This window comes from Pristiophorus japonicus, chromosome 6 (genome assembly GCF_044704955.1).
Source record: "Pristiophorus japonicus isolate sPriJap1 chromosome 6, sPriJap1.hap1, whole genome shotgun sequence".
Taxonomy (NCBI): Eukaryota; Metazoa; Chordata; class Chondrichthyes; family Pristiophoridae; genus Pristiophorus; species Pristiophorus japonicus.
In genome coordinates, this window is record NC_091982.1 from 181,179,333 (window position 1) to 181,196,363 (window position 17,031).

At 43.9% G+C, this 17,031-nt stretch overlaps 1 protein-coding gene across 6 annotated transcripts in view; it reads right to left on the reverse strand.

Moving 5' to 3' along the window:
• LOC139265897 (lisH domain-containing protein ARMC9) overlaps nucleotides 1-17,031 on the reverse strand; it is a 182,921-nt gene that overhangs the window by 110,919 nt on the left and 54,971 nt on the right. For all 6 annotated transcript variants that reach the window (XM_070883456.1, XM_070883460.1, XM_070883459.1 and 3 more), the window contains exon 6: nucleotides 8,354-8,509. In XM_070883456.1, the coding sequence (XP_070739557.1) occupies nucleotides 8,354-8,509 (156 nt within the window). The remainder of the gene's footprint in view (nucleotides 1-8,353; nucleotides 8,510-17,031) is intronic.

The window sequence follows — 17,031 nt, forward strand, 5'->3', positions numbered from 1 at the left end:
TGCTGGGGGCGGAGCTACAGCCCTGTGCCAAAAACAGTGCCGGCAGCTGCGCACGTATGCAGTAGCTCCCAGCCCTCCCAGCCCGTCCTGTCTCTGGAGCGATGACCCTATCCCAGGCCGAAGGGACGTCGCTCCTATCCCGGGCCGAGTGGCCTGACGCATCTTACCTGGCTGCGGGGCCCGCCTGCACGGCCTCTCGCTGGGGGTGGCCCCGCCCAAAGTCCTCCTGGGAGCTCGGCATCAGCGTAAATCCCCCTTCCCCCCCCCCCACCCCCCATCTCTCGTTCCCTACGCCTGATTTCGAAGTGTAGGCAAGGTTTTTCTGAGCGTACAAAAATCTACACTTACTCGATTCTAAGTTAGTTTGGAGTAAGTTTTTACTGCCTAAACTTGCAACAGGCTTAAGTGGCCGGACACGCCCCCTTTTGATAAAAAATCTGTTCTAAAATGAAACTGTTCTAACTGACGACAACTGGAGCAAACTAAAGGCCGGGAATTGCAATTTCGAAGATACTCTATTCTAAACCAGTTGCTCCAAAAAAAAAAAGGAGCAACTCAGGCCGAAACTTGACCCCATAGACATTTACAGCGCGGGAGGAGGCCATTTCGGCCCATTGTGTGCACGCTGGCTGACAAAGAGCCGCACGGTCCTCGGTCAGTAGCCCTGAAGGTTACATATAAACCTATGAACAATGAAGGAAAGCTAAAGAGCACCCAGCCCAACCAGTCTGCCCCACACAACTGCGACACCCCTTATACTAAAACATTCTACATTCCACCCCAACTGGAGCCATGTGATCTCCTGGGAGAGGCAAAAACCAGATTAAAAACCCAGGCCAATTGGGAATAAAAAAAATTTGGGCAAATTTCTCTCCGACCCATCCAGGCGATCGAAACAAGTCCAGGAGATCATCCTGGCCGTATTCGATTCCCTGCAGTACTTACCATCGTATCTGCGCCAGCCAACAAGAGGTTATCCAGTCTAATCCCACTTACCAGCTCTGGGTCCATAACCCTGCAGGTTACGGCACTTTAAGTGCCCATCCAAATACCTTTTAAATGTGGTGAGGGTTTCTGCATCCACCACCCTTCCAGGCAGAGCGTTCCAGACCCCCACAACCCTCTGCGTGAAGTCGTCCCTCCTCAAATCCCCTCTGAACCTTCCGTCAACCACCTTAAAACCATGCCCCCTTGTAATTGAGCCCTCTACCAATGGAAATAGGCCTTTGCTATCCACTATATCTAGGCCCCTCAATATTTTGTACACCTCAATGAGGTCTACTCTCAACCTCCTCTGTTCCAATGAGAACAAACCCAGCCTACCAATCTGTCCTCACAGCTGAGATTCTCCATTCCAGGCAGCATCCTAGTAAATCTCCTCTGCACCCTCTTTAGTGCAATCACGTCCTTCCTATCATACAGCAACCAGAACTGCACACAGTACTCCAGCTGTGGCCTAACCAGAGTATTATACAATTTAAGCATGATCTCCCTGCTCTTGTATTCTATGCCTCGGCCAATAAAAACAAGCATTCCGTATGCCTTCTTAACCACCTGGCCTGCTACTTTCAGGGATCTGTGGACAAGCACGCCAAGGTCCCTTTGTTTATCTACACTATTAAGTGGCCTATCGCTTAATGTGTATACCCTTTCCTGATTAGCCCTCCCAAAGTGCATTACCTCACACTTCTCCGAATTAAATTCCATTTGCCACTGCTCTGCCCACCTGACCAGTAAATTGATATCCTACCTACTGTCCATGACTTTCCTCTTCATGATCAACTACACAGCCAATTTTAGTGTCATCTGCAAACTTCTTAATCATACTCCCTATATTCAAATCTAAATCATTGATATACACCACAAAAAGCAAGGGACCCAGTACTGAACCCTGCACAACCCCACTGGAAACATCCTTCCAGTCACAAAAACATCCATCAACCATTACCCTTTGTTTCCCACCTCTGAGCCAATTATGGATCCAACTAGCCACTTTGTCCTGGATCACATGGGCTTTAACCTTCGTGACCAGTCTACCATGTGGGACCTTGCTAAAATCCATATACACTACATCATATGCACTACCCTCAGCGACCCTCTTGGTTACTTCCTAAAAAAATTCAATCAAGTTAGTCAAACACAATCTTCCCTTAACAAATCCGTGCTGACTAATTAATCCTTGCCTTTCCAAATGTAGATTTATCCTGTCTTTCAGGCATTTTACCAATAATTTTCCCACCACTGAGGTTAGGCTGACAGGCCTGTAATTACTCGGCCTATCCCGTTCTCCCTTCTTAAACAAAGGTACCACATTAGCAGTCCTCCAGTCCTCCGGCACCATGCCCAAATCCAAAGAGGACTGGAAAATGATGGTCAAGGTCTCTGTTATTTCCTCTTTTACTTTGCTCAACAGCCTGGGATGCATTTCATCCGGGTCTGGGGACTTATCTACTTTCAAAGCTGCTAAACCCCTTAATACCTCCTCTCTTACTTTGTTTATTTTGTCCAGAATTTCACACTCCTCCTCAATAACAGTATCTGCATTGCCCCTTTCCTTTGTGAAAACAGACACGAAGTATTCATGAAGAAGCATACCCACATCTTCTGCCTACACACAAAAATTATCCTCATGGTCTCTAATAGGCCCTACCCTTTCTTTACTCTTACTCTTAATATAGTTATAGAACATCTTTGGGTTTTCCTTAATTTTACTAGCCAAGAATTTTTCATGCTCTCTCTTAGCATTTCTAATATCCTTTTTAATTTTATCTCTTAACCTTCTATATTCCTCCAAAGATTCTATAGTATTTAGCCGTCAGTATATGACATAAGCTTTCCTTTTTTTCTTTATCCTCCCTTGTAAGTCCCTAGACATCCAGGGGACTCTAGAATTGTTATTCCCACCCTTTTTCTTCAAGGGCACATTTGGCCTGAGCCCTACGGATCTTCTCCTTGAATGCCTCCCACTATTCCGACATGGATTTACCCACAAGTAGCTGTTTCCAGTCCACTGTGGCCAAATCACTCCTTAACTTAGCAAAGTTAGCCTTTCCCCAATTTGGGACTTTTATTCCAGGCCTATCCTTGTCCTTATCCATAAATAACTTGAATCTGACTGAATTTTGGTCACTGGCACCCAAGTGCTCTCCCACTAATACCCCTTCCACTTGCCCAGCTTCATTTCCCAAAACTAAATTCAAAACTGCCCCCTCTCATGTAGGGCTTGTTATATACTGACTAAAAAAGTTCTCTTGAATGCATTTTAAGAATTCCGCATCCTCTATACCCTTCACACTATATTTGTCCCAATCAATATTAAGATAGTTAAAATCCCCTACTATTACTACCCTATGGTTTTTGGACTTCACAGCAATTTGCCTGCATATTTGCTCCTCTATCTCGCTCCCTCTGTTTGGGAGTCTGTAATACACGCCCTTTTTTATTTTTCAATTCGACCCATATGGCCTAATAAGATGATCCCTCGAACATATCATCCCTCCTCACAGCTGTAATAGTTTCTTTAATCAATACCGCGACAACCCCCGCCCCCCGCCCCCTTTACCCCCCTCTCTGTCTTGTCTAAAAATCCTGTAACCAGGAATATTGAACTGCCAAACCTGCCTCTCTTTCAGCCATGTCTCTGTACTGGCTATAAGGTCATACTCCCAAATATCTACCTGAGCTCTTAGCTCATCCGCCTTATTCGCTATACTCCTTGCATTAAAGTATATACCATTTAGCACAGGAAGACCTCCTTGATTAATACTTACTAACCCTTGTTTCCTCAGTCTTACCGATTCGCTTTCTAAATTCTTGCTATCTAGTTTCTGCTTTACTTCCTTCCCTATTGAATCTATTCTCAGGTTCCCATCCCCCCGCCAAGCTAGTTTAAACTCTCCCCAACAACACTAGCAAAACTCCCCGCGAGGATGTTGGTCCCAGTGCTGTTGAGGTGCAACCCGTCCAGTTTGTACAGGTCCCATCTCCCCCAGAAGCGGTCCCAATGCCTCAAGAATTTAAAGCCTTCCCTCTACACCAACTCTCCAGCCACACAATCATCCTCTCTATCCTTCTATTCTTGTACTCATTAGCACGTGGCACCGGTCGTAACCTGGAGGTTACTACCTTTGAGGTCCTAATCTTTAATTTCTTCCTAGCTCCCTAAATTCTGCCTGTAGAACCTCATCCCTCTTTCTACTATGTCATTGGTCCCGATATGGACCACGACCTCTAGCTGTTTACCCCCTCCCCCCAGAATGCCCTGCGTCCGCTCTGTGACATCCTTGACCCTGGCACCAGGGAGGCACCATACCCCTGCAGGCTTTTACACAGTGAAAATGATGATCCAATTCTGACTTCAGAACAATGGGCAATTTCTTGACTACCTTCTCTGATTAATGTGGGAAACACTCTAGCCATTATCTTACTGATGTGTTTTGATCACCCAAGGCAGATTCACTAGGTACAGTATCATGTTTGGGCATCAAATATTTTATAAACAGATTATGAACATCAGTGATCATGAATAAATATTGCATTGTTCACTATATTTAAACTTTCTGCCAGATGTTGGCGCAGACACGCAATTAACTACAATAGCGCTTATTCTATTTTGATGCATTGCAATGCCAATACGACGACATCCCAGTTATGGTGCACAATGTGTGCACAATGTAAAATTCCAATTTGTATTTTAGCCTTTATTTGCTAATGCCAGTTTGTTTTTGCCTGCTTTATTGCTCTCTGTATGGTCATCTAAACAGAAGAGGATTGGTTGCTGGTGGTACCATGTGACAAAAGCACATATTGTTTCTTTCTTTTGGATATCTGTACTGAAAAGAAAAATGCATAATGATATTTTCTCAAGGTTATCACCCAGTGCCAGGTGCTGTCGACAGTACTGATTCCTGGGAAACTTAATAGAGAAAAGAAAAACCTAGAAAAGTCAGTTTAAATAATGGAATATTTGATAGTCCAGCGTCTGTGTAATCTAACCTACTCCTGTACAAATGATTGATCCCAAACTTTAGTGATGAGAGGTCCAATGCAAGGGACAAAGAATCTTTATCTGAGAACATATGAACTGGTGAAATGGCATAGGACTTTACACAATAGATCATCATGTGCAGCATGCCTACTTTCAACATCACAGACATTGTCATATGTATGCTTACATGGAAATGACTACATGTTGTTGCAGATTGGCAGTTTTATATGAGTCTATCAAGCTAATCTATAGTGTGTAAAGGCTGAACTATTTAGAAGAATCAAAATTTGAAACAAATTAAAAACCAACTTTAAGGAATTTGAGGGTAATTTTCTCCAGGGCATACTTGGAAAATTACCCTCTTTGAATGTGGTAACGTGAAGAGTTAATGGCTGATTTAGGACAACAATTTGTCAGTGTCTTTGTCACAATGTGGTAGAATATGGATTCCTCCCTGCAGTCCATCATATGGTATTTCAAAATCTTAGCCCAGTCATGAAATTAAATGGTTCCCCAAAGGAGATGACAACAAAATTGGACAAGATAATTCTTGTACCCTTGCATCTACTGGCTACACAGGTGATCTTGGAAGAAGACCAGGACTCAAAGAAAGAGTCAAGTGTCAGCCTTGGCCCAGTTGTAGCACTCTTAGTTAGGGTCAATCTCCATTTCAGGACATGAGCACATAATTTTTACTGATGTTTCAATGCAGTACTAAGAGAGTGCTGAACTGTTGGAGGCAATAACTCAGACGACACATTAAACCATCTTCCCTCTTAGGTGGACATAAACCATCCCACAGCACTATCTAAAGAAAAATAGGGGAATCCTTGTTGTGTCCTGGCCAAAATTTAACATGCAGCCAACACCATTAGAAACAAATTGACTTGTTATTCATCTCATTGCTGATTTTGCAACCTTACTGTGCGTGAATTGGTCACCATGTTTGCCTAAAAAGCAAATACTTTGGTTCTGTCTTCACTAAGGAAGACACGAATAACCTCCCGACAATAATAGGTGACCAAGGGTCTAGCGAGGAGGAGGAACTGAAGGAAATCCTTATTAATCAGGAAATTGTGTTTGGGAAATTGACGGGATTGAAGACCGATAAATTCCCAGGGCCTGATAGTCTGCATCCCAAAGTACTTAAGGAAGTGGCCCTAGAAATAGTGGATGCATTAGTGGTCATTTTCCAACATTCTATAGACTCTGGATCAGTTCCTATGGATTGGAGGGTTGCTAAATGTAACCCCACTTTTTAAAAAAGGAGGGAGAGAGAAAACAGGGAATTATAGACCAGTTAGCCTGACATCGGTAGTGGGGAAAATGTTGGAATCAATTATTAATGATGTAATAGCAACGCATTTGGAAAGCAGTGGCAGGATCGGTCCAAGTCAGCATGGATTTATGAAAGGGAAATCATGCTTGACAAATCTTCTAGAATTTTTGGAGGATGTAACTAGTGGAGTGGACAAGGGAGAACAAGTGGATGTGGTGTATTTAGACTTTCAAAAGGCTTTTGACAAGGTCCCACACAAGAGATTAGTGTGCAAAATTAAAGCACATGGTATTGGGGGTAATGTATTGACATGGATAGAGAACTGGTTGGCAGACAGGAAGCAAAGAGTAGGAATAAACGGGTCCTTTTCAGAATGGCAGGCAGTGACTAGTGCGGTACCGCAAGGTTGAGTGCTGGGACGCCAGCTATTTACAATATACATTAATGATTTAGACGAAGGAATTGAATGTAATATCTCCAAGTTTGTAGATGACACTAAACTGGGTGGCAGTGTGAGTTGTGAGGAGGATGCTAAGAGGCTGCAGGGTGACTTGGACAGGTGAGGTGAGTGGGAAAATGCATGGCAGATGCAGTATAATGTAGATAAATGTGAGGTTATCCACCTTGGTGGCAAAAACAGGAAAGCAGATTATCTGAATGGTAACAGATTAGGAAAAGGGGAGGTGCAACGAGACCTGGGTGTCATGGTACATCAGTCATTGAAAGTTGGCATGCAGGTACAGCAGGCGGTGAAGGCGGCAAATGGCATGTTGGCCTTCATAGCGAGAGGATTTGAGTGTAGGAGCAGGGAGGTCTTACTGCAGTTGTACAGGGCCTTGGTGAGGCCACACCTTGAATATTGTGTACAGTTTTGGTCTCCTAATCTGAGGAAGGACATTCTTGCTATTGAGGGAGTGCAGCAAAGGTTCACCAGACTGATTCCCGGGATGGCAGGACTGACAATATGAAGAAAGACTGGATCGACTAGGCTTATATCCACTGGAATTTAGAATGAGAGGGGATCTCATAGAAACATATAACATTCTGACGGGATTGGACAGGTTAGATGCAGGAAGAATGTTCCCGATGTTAGGGAAGTCCAGAACCAGAACCAGGGGTCACAGTCTAAGGATAAGGGCGAAGCCATTTAGGACCGATATGAGGAGAAACTTCTTCACTCAGAGAATTGTGAACCTGCGGAATTCTCTACCACAGAAAGTTGTTGAGGCCAGTTTGTTAGATATATTCAAAAGGGAGTTAGATGTGACCCTTATGGCTAAAGGGATCAAGGGGTATGGAGAGAAAGCAGGAATGGGGTACTGAAGTTGCATGATCAGCCATGATCATATTGAATGGTGGTGCAGGCTCGAAGGGCCAAATGGCCTACTCCTGCACCTATTTTCTATGTTTCTAAAAGAGAATATTCTTCAAAATTAACTCATTGGCTGTAAAGCACTTTGGGATGTCCTGAGGACGCGAAAGGCACTATCTAAATGCAAGTATTTTCTTTCTTGTTGAATATCAATTAATGCATTAAGGGAAGCACAGAAATATTAATTAAACAGACGAAAAGGTCTATGGAAATCTAAATAAAAAGAACTGCTACCTGTATCTTCATATAAAGATTGCATTCTTGATCTCCACAAGGAACTACCACATTGCAACTTAATGTGGTCTTCAATTAGACTAAACTTTAAAGGGCTCCAAAATGGGCTCACACACTGGCACATGACCGTCTATCTCAATGGATCAGTGGAAATGTTACACCATTAGTATACAACAATATTATTCACAAAAGACAGGACTCGGATACCAGATAAATCTTCTTTCAGCAGTGTCCTGAGGAAAATAATGCTTTTTTTCAGCACCAGTCTTTTTTCACCATCTGCATGGAGATTCCCATATTTCATTGACTACATTTATGGATAGAGGCAAATTCTGCAATTTGTCTAATTTGTGAGATTTCTCCTATCCACAGAAGAAAATAGCCATCAAAATGCAGAGAAGTTGTTGTACATCTAGATAAGTCACCTGTTCGCAAAACATAATTATCAAGTAAACTACGACACAAAGCGGGTAACTCATACCTGAAAAAGCTCCTTAAAAGAAGGATGTACCATGGGATTGGGGACAAATGGCAGTGCATAAAAGGGCAAGAACTCTGTTGTTTGACTTAATGCAGCACCTCTAGTTTCTAGATAGTTCTTGAAATTCGATGTTCTATCAACCACATCATCTTTGTCCTGTTAAATAGAAATCAGTATTTGAAAGATGAATTTTACTAAGTACATTTCAATTTTTGGTTCTATAGTCTAGTATGATAACTATTTTCCATATTATACCAATGCATATATGACTTTCAAAGTGCTGTCTGAAATCTCTCAGGAAATCAACCATGCCAATTATTTTTTTTTCTACAAATTTCCCCTCTGATTTTGATTCCATTTGCTCCTCGACTGAAGGCTGTGTGAAGGTCTATGAAGGACAATCATCCAAAAGTTCTGTCATTTACAAAACTGTGAGAAAAATATTTTCTAAAAGGATATTTTAATTCCTTATGGATGACCACTTTTATTGTTTTTGTAGATATTGTGTCTCACTACTTCTATATATTAAATTAACCTGTACATGAATCTGACAAGTAGTTTTATTCTAAATGTATTGGTCTGACAAAATGGTACTTTCTGCCTCTCAGAAAAGATAAAATGTGGGCATCTCATGAACTATGGCGTACTACAAACCACAATTAGAGGGGCAATTGACAATCCTGGGCAAGCTATCCCTTAAATGGCATGCAAAATGGCACAGGATTCAGATCTTAGAACAATTGGTCGGATTATGCAAACTGCCTTTATGCCTTAAGTACAAGACTAAAGTCTTGAGAAAAATCTTGAACTATAAGATTCATCAGCAAAGAATTGTACATCACTATCAATTCTGTACAGTTTATACATTTGCAAATATAAAAAAATGCAACAAAATAGTCCTTTAAACATTGCTCTCCTTTGCCACATTCATATTTTGCAGCAGTAACTTCAGTTCAGCAACTAACATAATTTGATTGCCCTTCACTAAAAAATTTAACCAAAAATTAACAAAACTAAAGACATAGATCAGATAAAAATGTACAAGACTTGCACTCAATTGTACCATATGCTGATGGAATGTGAAGGCTGTAAAACGATTTCTTTCCACAATCACTCTACTGTCATATAATCAGATCCATTTCTCCTCCCATAACCTAGCAGAAATATAGGTGCGTGCTATAAACACTAATTCAACATCATTTCATTTACAAAAGGTGATGTTTAAAACTCAAGGTACATCAAGAACTTGAAAATAATTAGTGACAAACCTTCAGTTAGCAAATATGTTGCAATCATATTGCAACTAATTAAATGTGAGCCGCTCCCTTAATCCTATGAACAACATGGAATGAGAGTTTAAGGGCCCAAGTTTCCACATAATTCGCGCCTGATTTTTAGGAGCAACTGGTGGAGAACGGACTATTTTAGAAATCGCAATTCTCCACATTTTTTTTTCTGCAGTTCTAGTCAGGTAGAACAGTTCTAGTTTAGAACAGAATTTTTTCTTCAAAAGGGGGCGTGTCCGGCCACTGACGCCTGATTTGAAAGTTTCCACAGTGAAAATGTACTCCAAACTAAAGTAGAATGGAGCCAGTGAAGATTTTTGTAGAACTGAAAAAACCTGTTCGACACATTAAAAAATCAGGCGCAGGTTACAAATTAGGCGTCCAGACCGAGGTGGGGGGGGGGGGGGGGGGGGGAGGGGGAAGGGAACTCATTAAATTCGACAATAAATCCTTATTTATACTTCTACAAATATTATACAAATAAATCCAACCTGAATAAACATTTATAAGCCAAGAAAAGATTAAATAAACCATCTTCCTACCTGTGTGAAAGTGCTTCAGCCAGGGAGAATTCTGCAGCCGTTCGTGCCGCTGAGCGGGAGGGGGAGAGAGAGCGGGGGGGGGGGGGTCGGGTCGGGGAACAGGAGCGGGGTCGGGTCGGGTCAGTCGGGGGGGTGGGGGGGGGGGGCGTGGGAGCGGGTCTCGGGTCGGGGGGTGTCGGGTCTCTGGTCGGGTCGGGGGGGGGGGGGGGAGCAGGTCTCGGGGGGGGGGGGGGGGAGAGCGGGTGTCGGGTCGGGGGGGGGGGAGCGGGTGTCGGGTCGGGGGAGGCAGGTGTCGGGTCTTGGGTCGGGGGGGGGGGGGAGAGCGGGTGTCGGGTCGGGGGGGGGAGCGGGTCTCGGGTTGGGGGGAACGGGTGTCTGGTCGGGGGGGGGGGAGCGAGTGTCGGGTCTGGTCGGGGGGGGGAGCAGGAGCTGGCCGTGGGAGGAGCCTCATTCACGCAGCCCCAGTGAGGCCATTGGGTCAGGGCTAGGGGCTGCGTGCTTCGGGCCCCTCCCACACAGTTCGGCGCCTGGAGCTACTGCACTTGCGTGCCGACTGTAGCGCGCATGTGCAGAGGTCCCGGCACTGTTTTCAGCGCCGGGACCTGGCTCCGCCCCCCCACAGCTCGTGCTGGCTGCGCCGAGGGCCACAGGACCTGTAAGTAGGTGGAGAATACCGAGGATTTTTTTAGGCACCGTTTTAGGCGCGAAAAACGGGCGCCCAGCTCGGAGGGGCGCCCGTTTTTTTTCTTGTGGAAACTTGGGCCCTAAATGTAGACACCAGTGCGAGAAATGTTGTTCCTGTTGGGCTGGGAGAACAGGAAGAATAATAATTCATTTGTTGTTTATATTATGTGTGGGACGCGAGTCAAACTATGCAGTAGTTGCTACCTGTATGTACTAAACAGAAATAGAAAATCACCAGGTGGATCTACCAAGAGCTCTTTCAGGCACAGCACTTGGCTGAGAATCTGTAATAAAAAGCATGGGAATTTCCTAAGACTTGAACCTCTTTCATATGCTATTACTTGCGCTTTTAAAGATCTGAGGAAGCATTTCAATATTCTCACGAATGATTTAGGTACCTTGATTATTTTCTCAAGATACAAGAAAGCATCAATACAAAATATCTGTCCACTTGTAACACCGAATTCTAACTTTTTTTATTTCTTCCTTTCCTGACAAAAAGATTCATTGGAGGCTGAACTACTCTAACCCATGCAGACTCTTATTTATTTTATCTCAATCCTTAAAGGCAAGGATCATCATTGTTTCTGGGAAGGAAAAACCTGAGTAGACACACATTATTTCTAGCACAGCTATGTTATGTTAAAGTGTGTCAAACGTGGCTCAGTGATACAATTCTCCCGCCGAGTCAGAAGGTTGTGGATTCAAGTCCCACTCCAGAGACTTGAGCACTTAGTCTAGACTGACACTGCAGTGCAGTACTAAGGGAGTGCTGCACTGTCGGAGGTGTTGCCTTCAGATAAGATGTTAAACCGAGACCTGTTCTGCACTCCCAGGTGGTGGTCATAATAGATCCCATGGCACTATTTCATAGAACACCAGGGGAGTTCTCCCTGGTGTGCTGGAAAATATTTATCCCTCAACCAACATCACCAAAAAAAAAGTCTGGTCACTATCACATTGCTGATGGTAGGATCTTGCTGTGGGCAAATTGGCTGCCATGTTTCCTATATTCCAACAGTAACTTCACTTCAAAAGTAATTAATTGTCTTTTTTTAAATTTAATTCGTTCATTGGATGTGGGCACCGCAGGCAAGGCCAGCATTTATTGCCCATTCCTAATTGCCCTTGAGAAGAACCACTGTTCTTTTCACTGTCTGTAAAGCGCTTTGGTATGTCCTGAGGTCATGAATATATATCATATATAAATGCAAGTTCTTTCTTTTTTTATCCTTCATGTACAAGTTTTTCTTTTAATTCATTCATGCGATGTGGGCATCGTTGCCAATTGTCCTTGAGGTGGTGGTGGTGAACTGCTGCAGTCTGTGTAGTGAAGGTACTCCCACAGTGCTGTTAGGTAGGTAGTGCCAAGATTTTGACTCGGCAACAATGAAGAAATGGCAATATATTTCTCAATCAGGATGGTGTGTGAATCTGGAGTGGAACTTGGAGGTGGAAATTTGTATTGAACCTTGGTTAGACCACACTTGGGAGTACAGTGTACTATTCTGATTGCCATATTATAAAAAGGCTCTGGAGAGGGTGCATCAAAGATTTACAAGGATGATACCGGAAATGCAAGGGTATGCCTATCAGGAAAGGATGAACAGGCTGGGTCTCTTTTCTCTTGGAAAGGAGATGGGGTGACCTAATAGAGGTCTTTAAATTTATGAAAGGTTTTGATAGAGTAGACACAGAGAAAGTGTTCACACTTGTGAGGAATAACAAAACTAGAGGCCATCACTACAGGACAGTCACCAAGAAATCAAAAAGGGAATTCAAAAAGGGAATTCAGGTGGAGGGAGTGAATGTTTAAGGTGGTGACTAGGGTGCCGATCAAGCGGGCTGCTTTGCCTTGGATGATTGAGCTTCTGAGTGTTGTTGGAGCTGCACTCATCCAGGCAAGTGGAGAGCATTCCTTCACACATCTTACTTGTGCCCTATAGATGGTGGAAAGGCTCTAGGGAGTCAAGAGGTGAGTCACTCACCACAGAATACTCAGCCTCTGACCTGCTCTTGTAGCCACAGTATTTATGTGGATGATTTAGTTATGGTTCTGGTCAACGGTGACCTTCAGGATGTTGATGATGAGGGATTCGACATTGGTACTGCCAATGGGATGTAGTACTCTCGCATGTTGGAGATAGTCATTGCCTAGCACTTGTGTGGCGCGAATGTTATTTGCCACTTATCAGTCCAAGCTTGGATGTTATTCAGGTCTTGCTTTGCTGCATGCAGGCACGGACTGCTTCATTATCTGCGGAATTACAAATGGAACTGAACACTGCAATCATCAGCGAATATCCCTACCTCTGACCTAATGATGGAGGGAAGGTCATTGATGAAGCAGCTGAAGATGTTTGGGCCTCGGAGACTGCCCTGAGGAACTCCTGCAGCGATATCCTGCGGCTGAAATGATTGGCCTCCAACAACCACAGCCATCTTCCTTTGTGTTCGCTATGACTACAGCCAGTGGAGAGTTTTCCCCCGATGCCCACTGACTTCAATTTTACAAGGCTCCTTCATGCCACACTCGGTCAAATACTGCCTTGATGTCAAGGGCAGTCACTCTCATCTCACCTCTGGAATTCAGCTCTTTTGTCCATGTTTGGACCAAGGCTATAATGAGGCCTGGAGCTGGGTGGTCCTGGCAGAATTCAAATTGGGCATCTATGAGCAGGTTATTGGTGAGTAAGTGCCACCTGATAGCACTGTCGACGACACCTTCCATCACTTTGCGAATGATTGAGAGTACACTGATGGGGCAGTAATTAGCTGGTTTAGATTTGTCCTTTTTGTGGACAGATCATACCTGGGCAATTTTTCACTTTGTCGGGTAGATACCAGTGTAGTGTACTGAAATAGCTTGGTTAGAGGCGTGGCTAGTTCTGGAGCACAAGTCTTCAACACCAAAGCCGGGATGTTGTCAGGGCCCAATGCCTTTGCTGTATCCAGTGTGCTCAGCCGTTTCATGATAGCACGTGGAGTGAATCAAATTGGCTGAAGACTGGATGCTGTGATGGATCATCTACTTGGCACTTTTGGCTGAATACTTCAGCCTTGTGATGTTTTAGGATACTATTTTCTTTTAAGTTGTTTCCCAATTTTCTCCCCACCCTTTCTGAAAATATTAACTCTTGTTTGGGTATGGTTCTATGATCAATGGCAACCTTCCGGTATCTCACTGAAGTGAATCATTTTCTATGATTGCTACCCGAGCTAAGATCAACTTAACGCAACACAGACCAAGAATTAAACCCAAGTCCTTCTGGTTTGTATGACTTGCCTTGAACCACTAGGAGATCTTCTCTGACACATCTGATATCACCGAGCTACATGCTCACAAACAATGGCGGAGAAACCTTGATGGACAATTTCTCAGCGATAATATGGCACTTTAAAAAATCTATTCGAGGTAGAACAGCACCATCTGCTGGATACAATTTTTATAAGATGCTGGTGGAGTGGCCAGACTATGTACTTAGGAATTGCTGATCTAAGAAAAAGTTGGATTTTATTAGCTCAGCATAGTCTATTGCTACAAGCTACCAATCTACTTGCTTTAGTATTAAAATACAAATGCCACTGTAAATATTTTGAAGTATCTTGCCAGTGTATCCCTGCAGCAGTATCTGTTTATCATATCTATGGTCATAAGTACAGAGTGATGCACCATGGAAATAATCGTGGTTCAACTGTCAATTAGGTCTGGAGACAAATATTTTTGTGAATTTTGTACCAGTATTTAAGTTTATGCTGTCAGTGTTGGGAGATATTTTTCTACTCCAAATTAGATGGAGTATAATGTCGGAAAGTGTGAGGTCATGCACTTCGGCAGAAAAAAAAATCAAAGAGAAAGATTGCAAAGTGCCGCAGTACAGCGGGACCTGGGGGTACTTGTGCATGAAACACAAAAGGATAGTATGCAGGTACAGCAAGTGATCAGGAAGGCAATGGTATCTTGGCTTTTATTGCAAAGGGGATGGAGTATAAAAGCAGGGAAGTTTTGCTACAGCTATACAAGGTATTGGTGAGGCCACACCTGGAATACTGCGTGCAGTTTTGGTTTCCATATTTACGAAAGGATATACTTGCTTTGGAGGCAGTTCAGAGAAGGTTCACTGGGTTGATTCCGAGGATGAGGGAGTTGACTTATGAGGAAAGGTTGAGTAGGTTGGGCCTCTACTCATTGGAATTGAGAAGAATGAGAGGTGATCTTATCGAAATGTATAAGATTATGAGGGGGCTTGATAGGGTGGATGCAGAGAGGATGTTTCCACTGATGGGGGAGACTACAACTAGAGGGCATGATCTTAGAATAAGGGGCCGCCCATTTAAAACAGAGATGAGGAGGAATTTCTTCTCTCAGAGGGTTGTAAATCTGTGAAATTCGCTGCCTCAGAGAGCTGTGGAAGCCGGGACATTGAATAAATTTAATACAGAAATAGACAGTTTCTTAAATGATAAGGGGATAAGGGGTTATGGGGAGCGGGCGGGGAATTGGAGCCGAGTCCATGATCAGATTAGCCATGATCATATTGAATGGCGGAGCAGGCTCGAGGGGCTGTATGGCCTACTCCTGTTCCTATTTCTTATGTTCTGATCTCACTGCCAATATCAACTGCTCCAAAGTCAAGTGTAGCACAGATTGGATGTTCCCTTTATAACCTATAAATAGTATTCAACTCGAACTGCACATTTCACAACAGTGACATGTTGGTAATGCAAATAAGCTTGGTTATTTTTAAAGCTTTGTGACTGTGACAATCTATCCTGCCTCGTCCTTCTTGACTTGTCTGCAGCCTTTGACACGGTTGACCACTCTATCCTTCTCCAATGTCTCCCCACCATCGTCCAGCTGGGTGGGACGGCACTCACCTGGTTCCATTCTTATCTATCTAATCGTAGCCAGAGAATCACCTGCAATGGCTTCTCTTCTCACTCCCACATCGTTACCTCTGATGTCCCCCAAGGATCTATCCTTGGCACCCTCCTATTTCTCATCTACATGTTGCCCCTTGGTAAAATCATCCGAAAACTGTCAGTTTCCACATGTATGCTGATAACACCCAGCTCTACCTCACTACCACTTCTCGCGACCCCTCGTTGGTCTCTAAATTGTCAGACTGCTTGTCTGACATCAGTTCTGGATGAGCCAAAATTTTCTCCAATTGAATATTGGGAAGACTGAAGCCATTGTTTTCAGTCCCCGTCACAAACTCCGTTCCCTAGCCACTGACTCCATCCATCTCCCCAACCTCTGTCTGAAGCTTAACCACACTGTTTGTAACCTTGGTGTCATATTTGACCCTGAAATGAGCTTTCGACAACATATCCGCAGCATAACTAAGACTGCCTATTTCCACCTCCGTAACATCACCTGTCTCCGCCCCGCCTCAGCTCATCTGCTGCTGAAGCCCGCGTCCATGCCTTTGTTACCCCTAGACTTGACTATTCCAACGCACTCCTGGCTGGCCGCCTACATTTTACCCTACATTTTACCCTATGTAAACGAAGTGATCCAAAACTTGGCTGCACATGTCCTAACTCGCACAAAGTCCCACTCACCCATCACCCCTGTGCTCGCTGACCTACACTGGCTCCCGATTGAGCAACGCCTCGATTTCAAAATTCTCATCCTTGTTTTCAAATCCCTCCATGGCCTCGCCCCTCCCTATTTCTGTAATCTCCTCCAGCCCCACAACTGCCCCCGAGATGGCTGTGCTCCTCTAATTCTACCCTCTGAGCATCTCTGATTTTAATCGCTCAACCATTGGTGGCCGTGTCTTCTGTTGCCTCGGCCCTAAGCTCAGGAATTCCCTGCCTAAACCTCTCCGCTGCTCTACCTCTCTTTCCTCCTTCAAGATGCTCCTTAAAACCTACCTCTTTGACCAAGCTTTTGGTCACCTGTCCTAATTTCTCCTTATGTAGCTCGGTGTCAAATTTTTTTTGTCTCATAATACTCTTATGAAATGCCTTGGGACGTTGCACTACATTAAAGGCGCTATATAAATACAAGTTGTTGTTGTTTCCTAGAGTGAATCAGTTCCCGGACAGCTCTCTGACTAATTTGTAGTCACAACTTCTGCTGGATGGAATCATTCGAGAATATACAGGGACATTCTTCAGAGTTGGTGCCAGCAGAGTGATCTATTAGAGAGGGGGA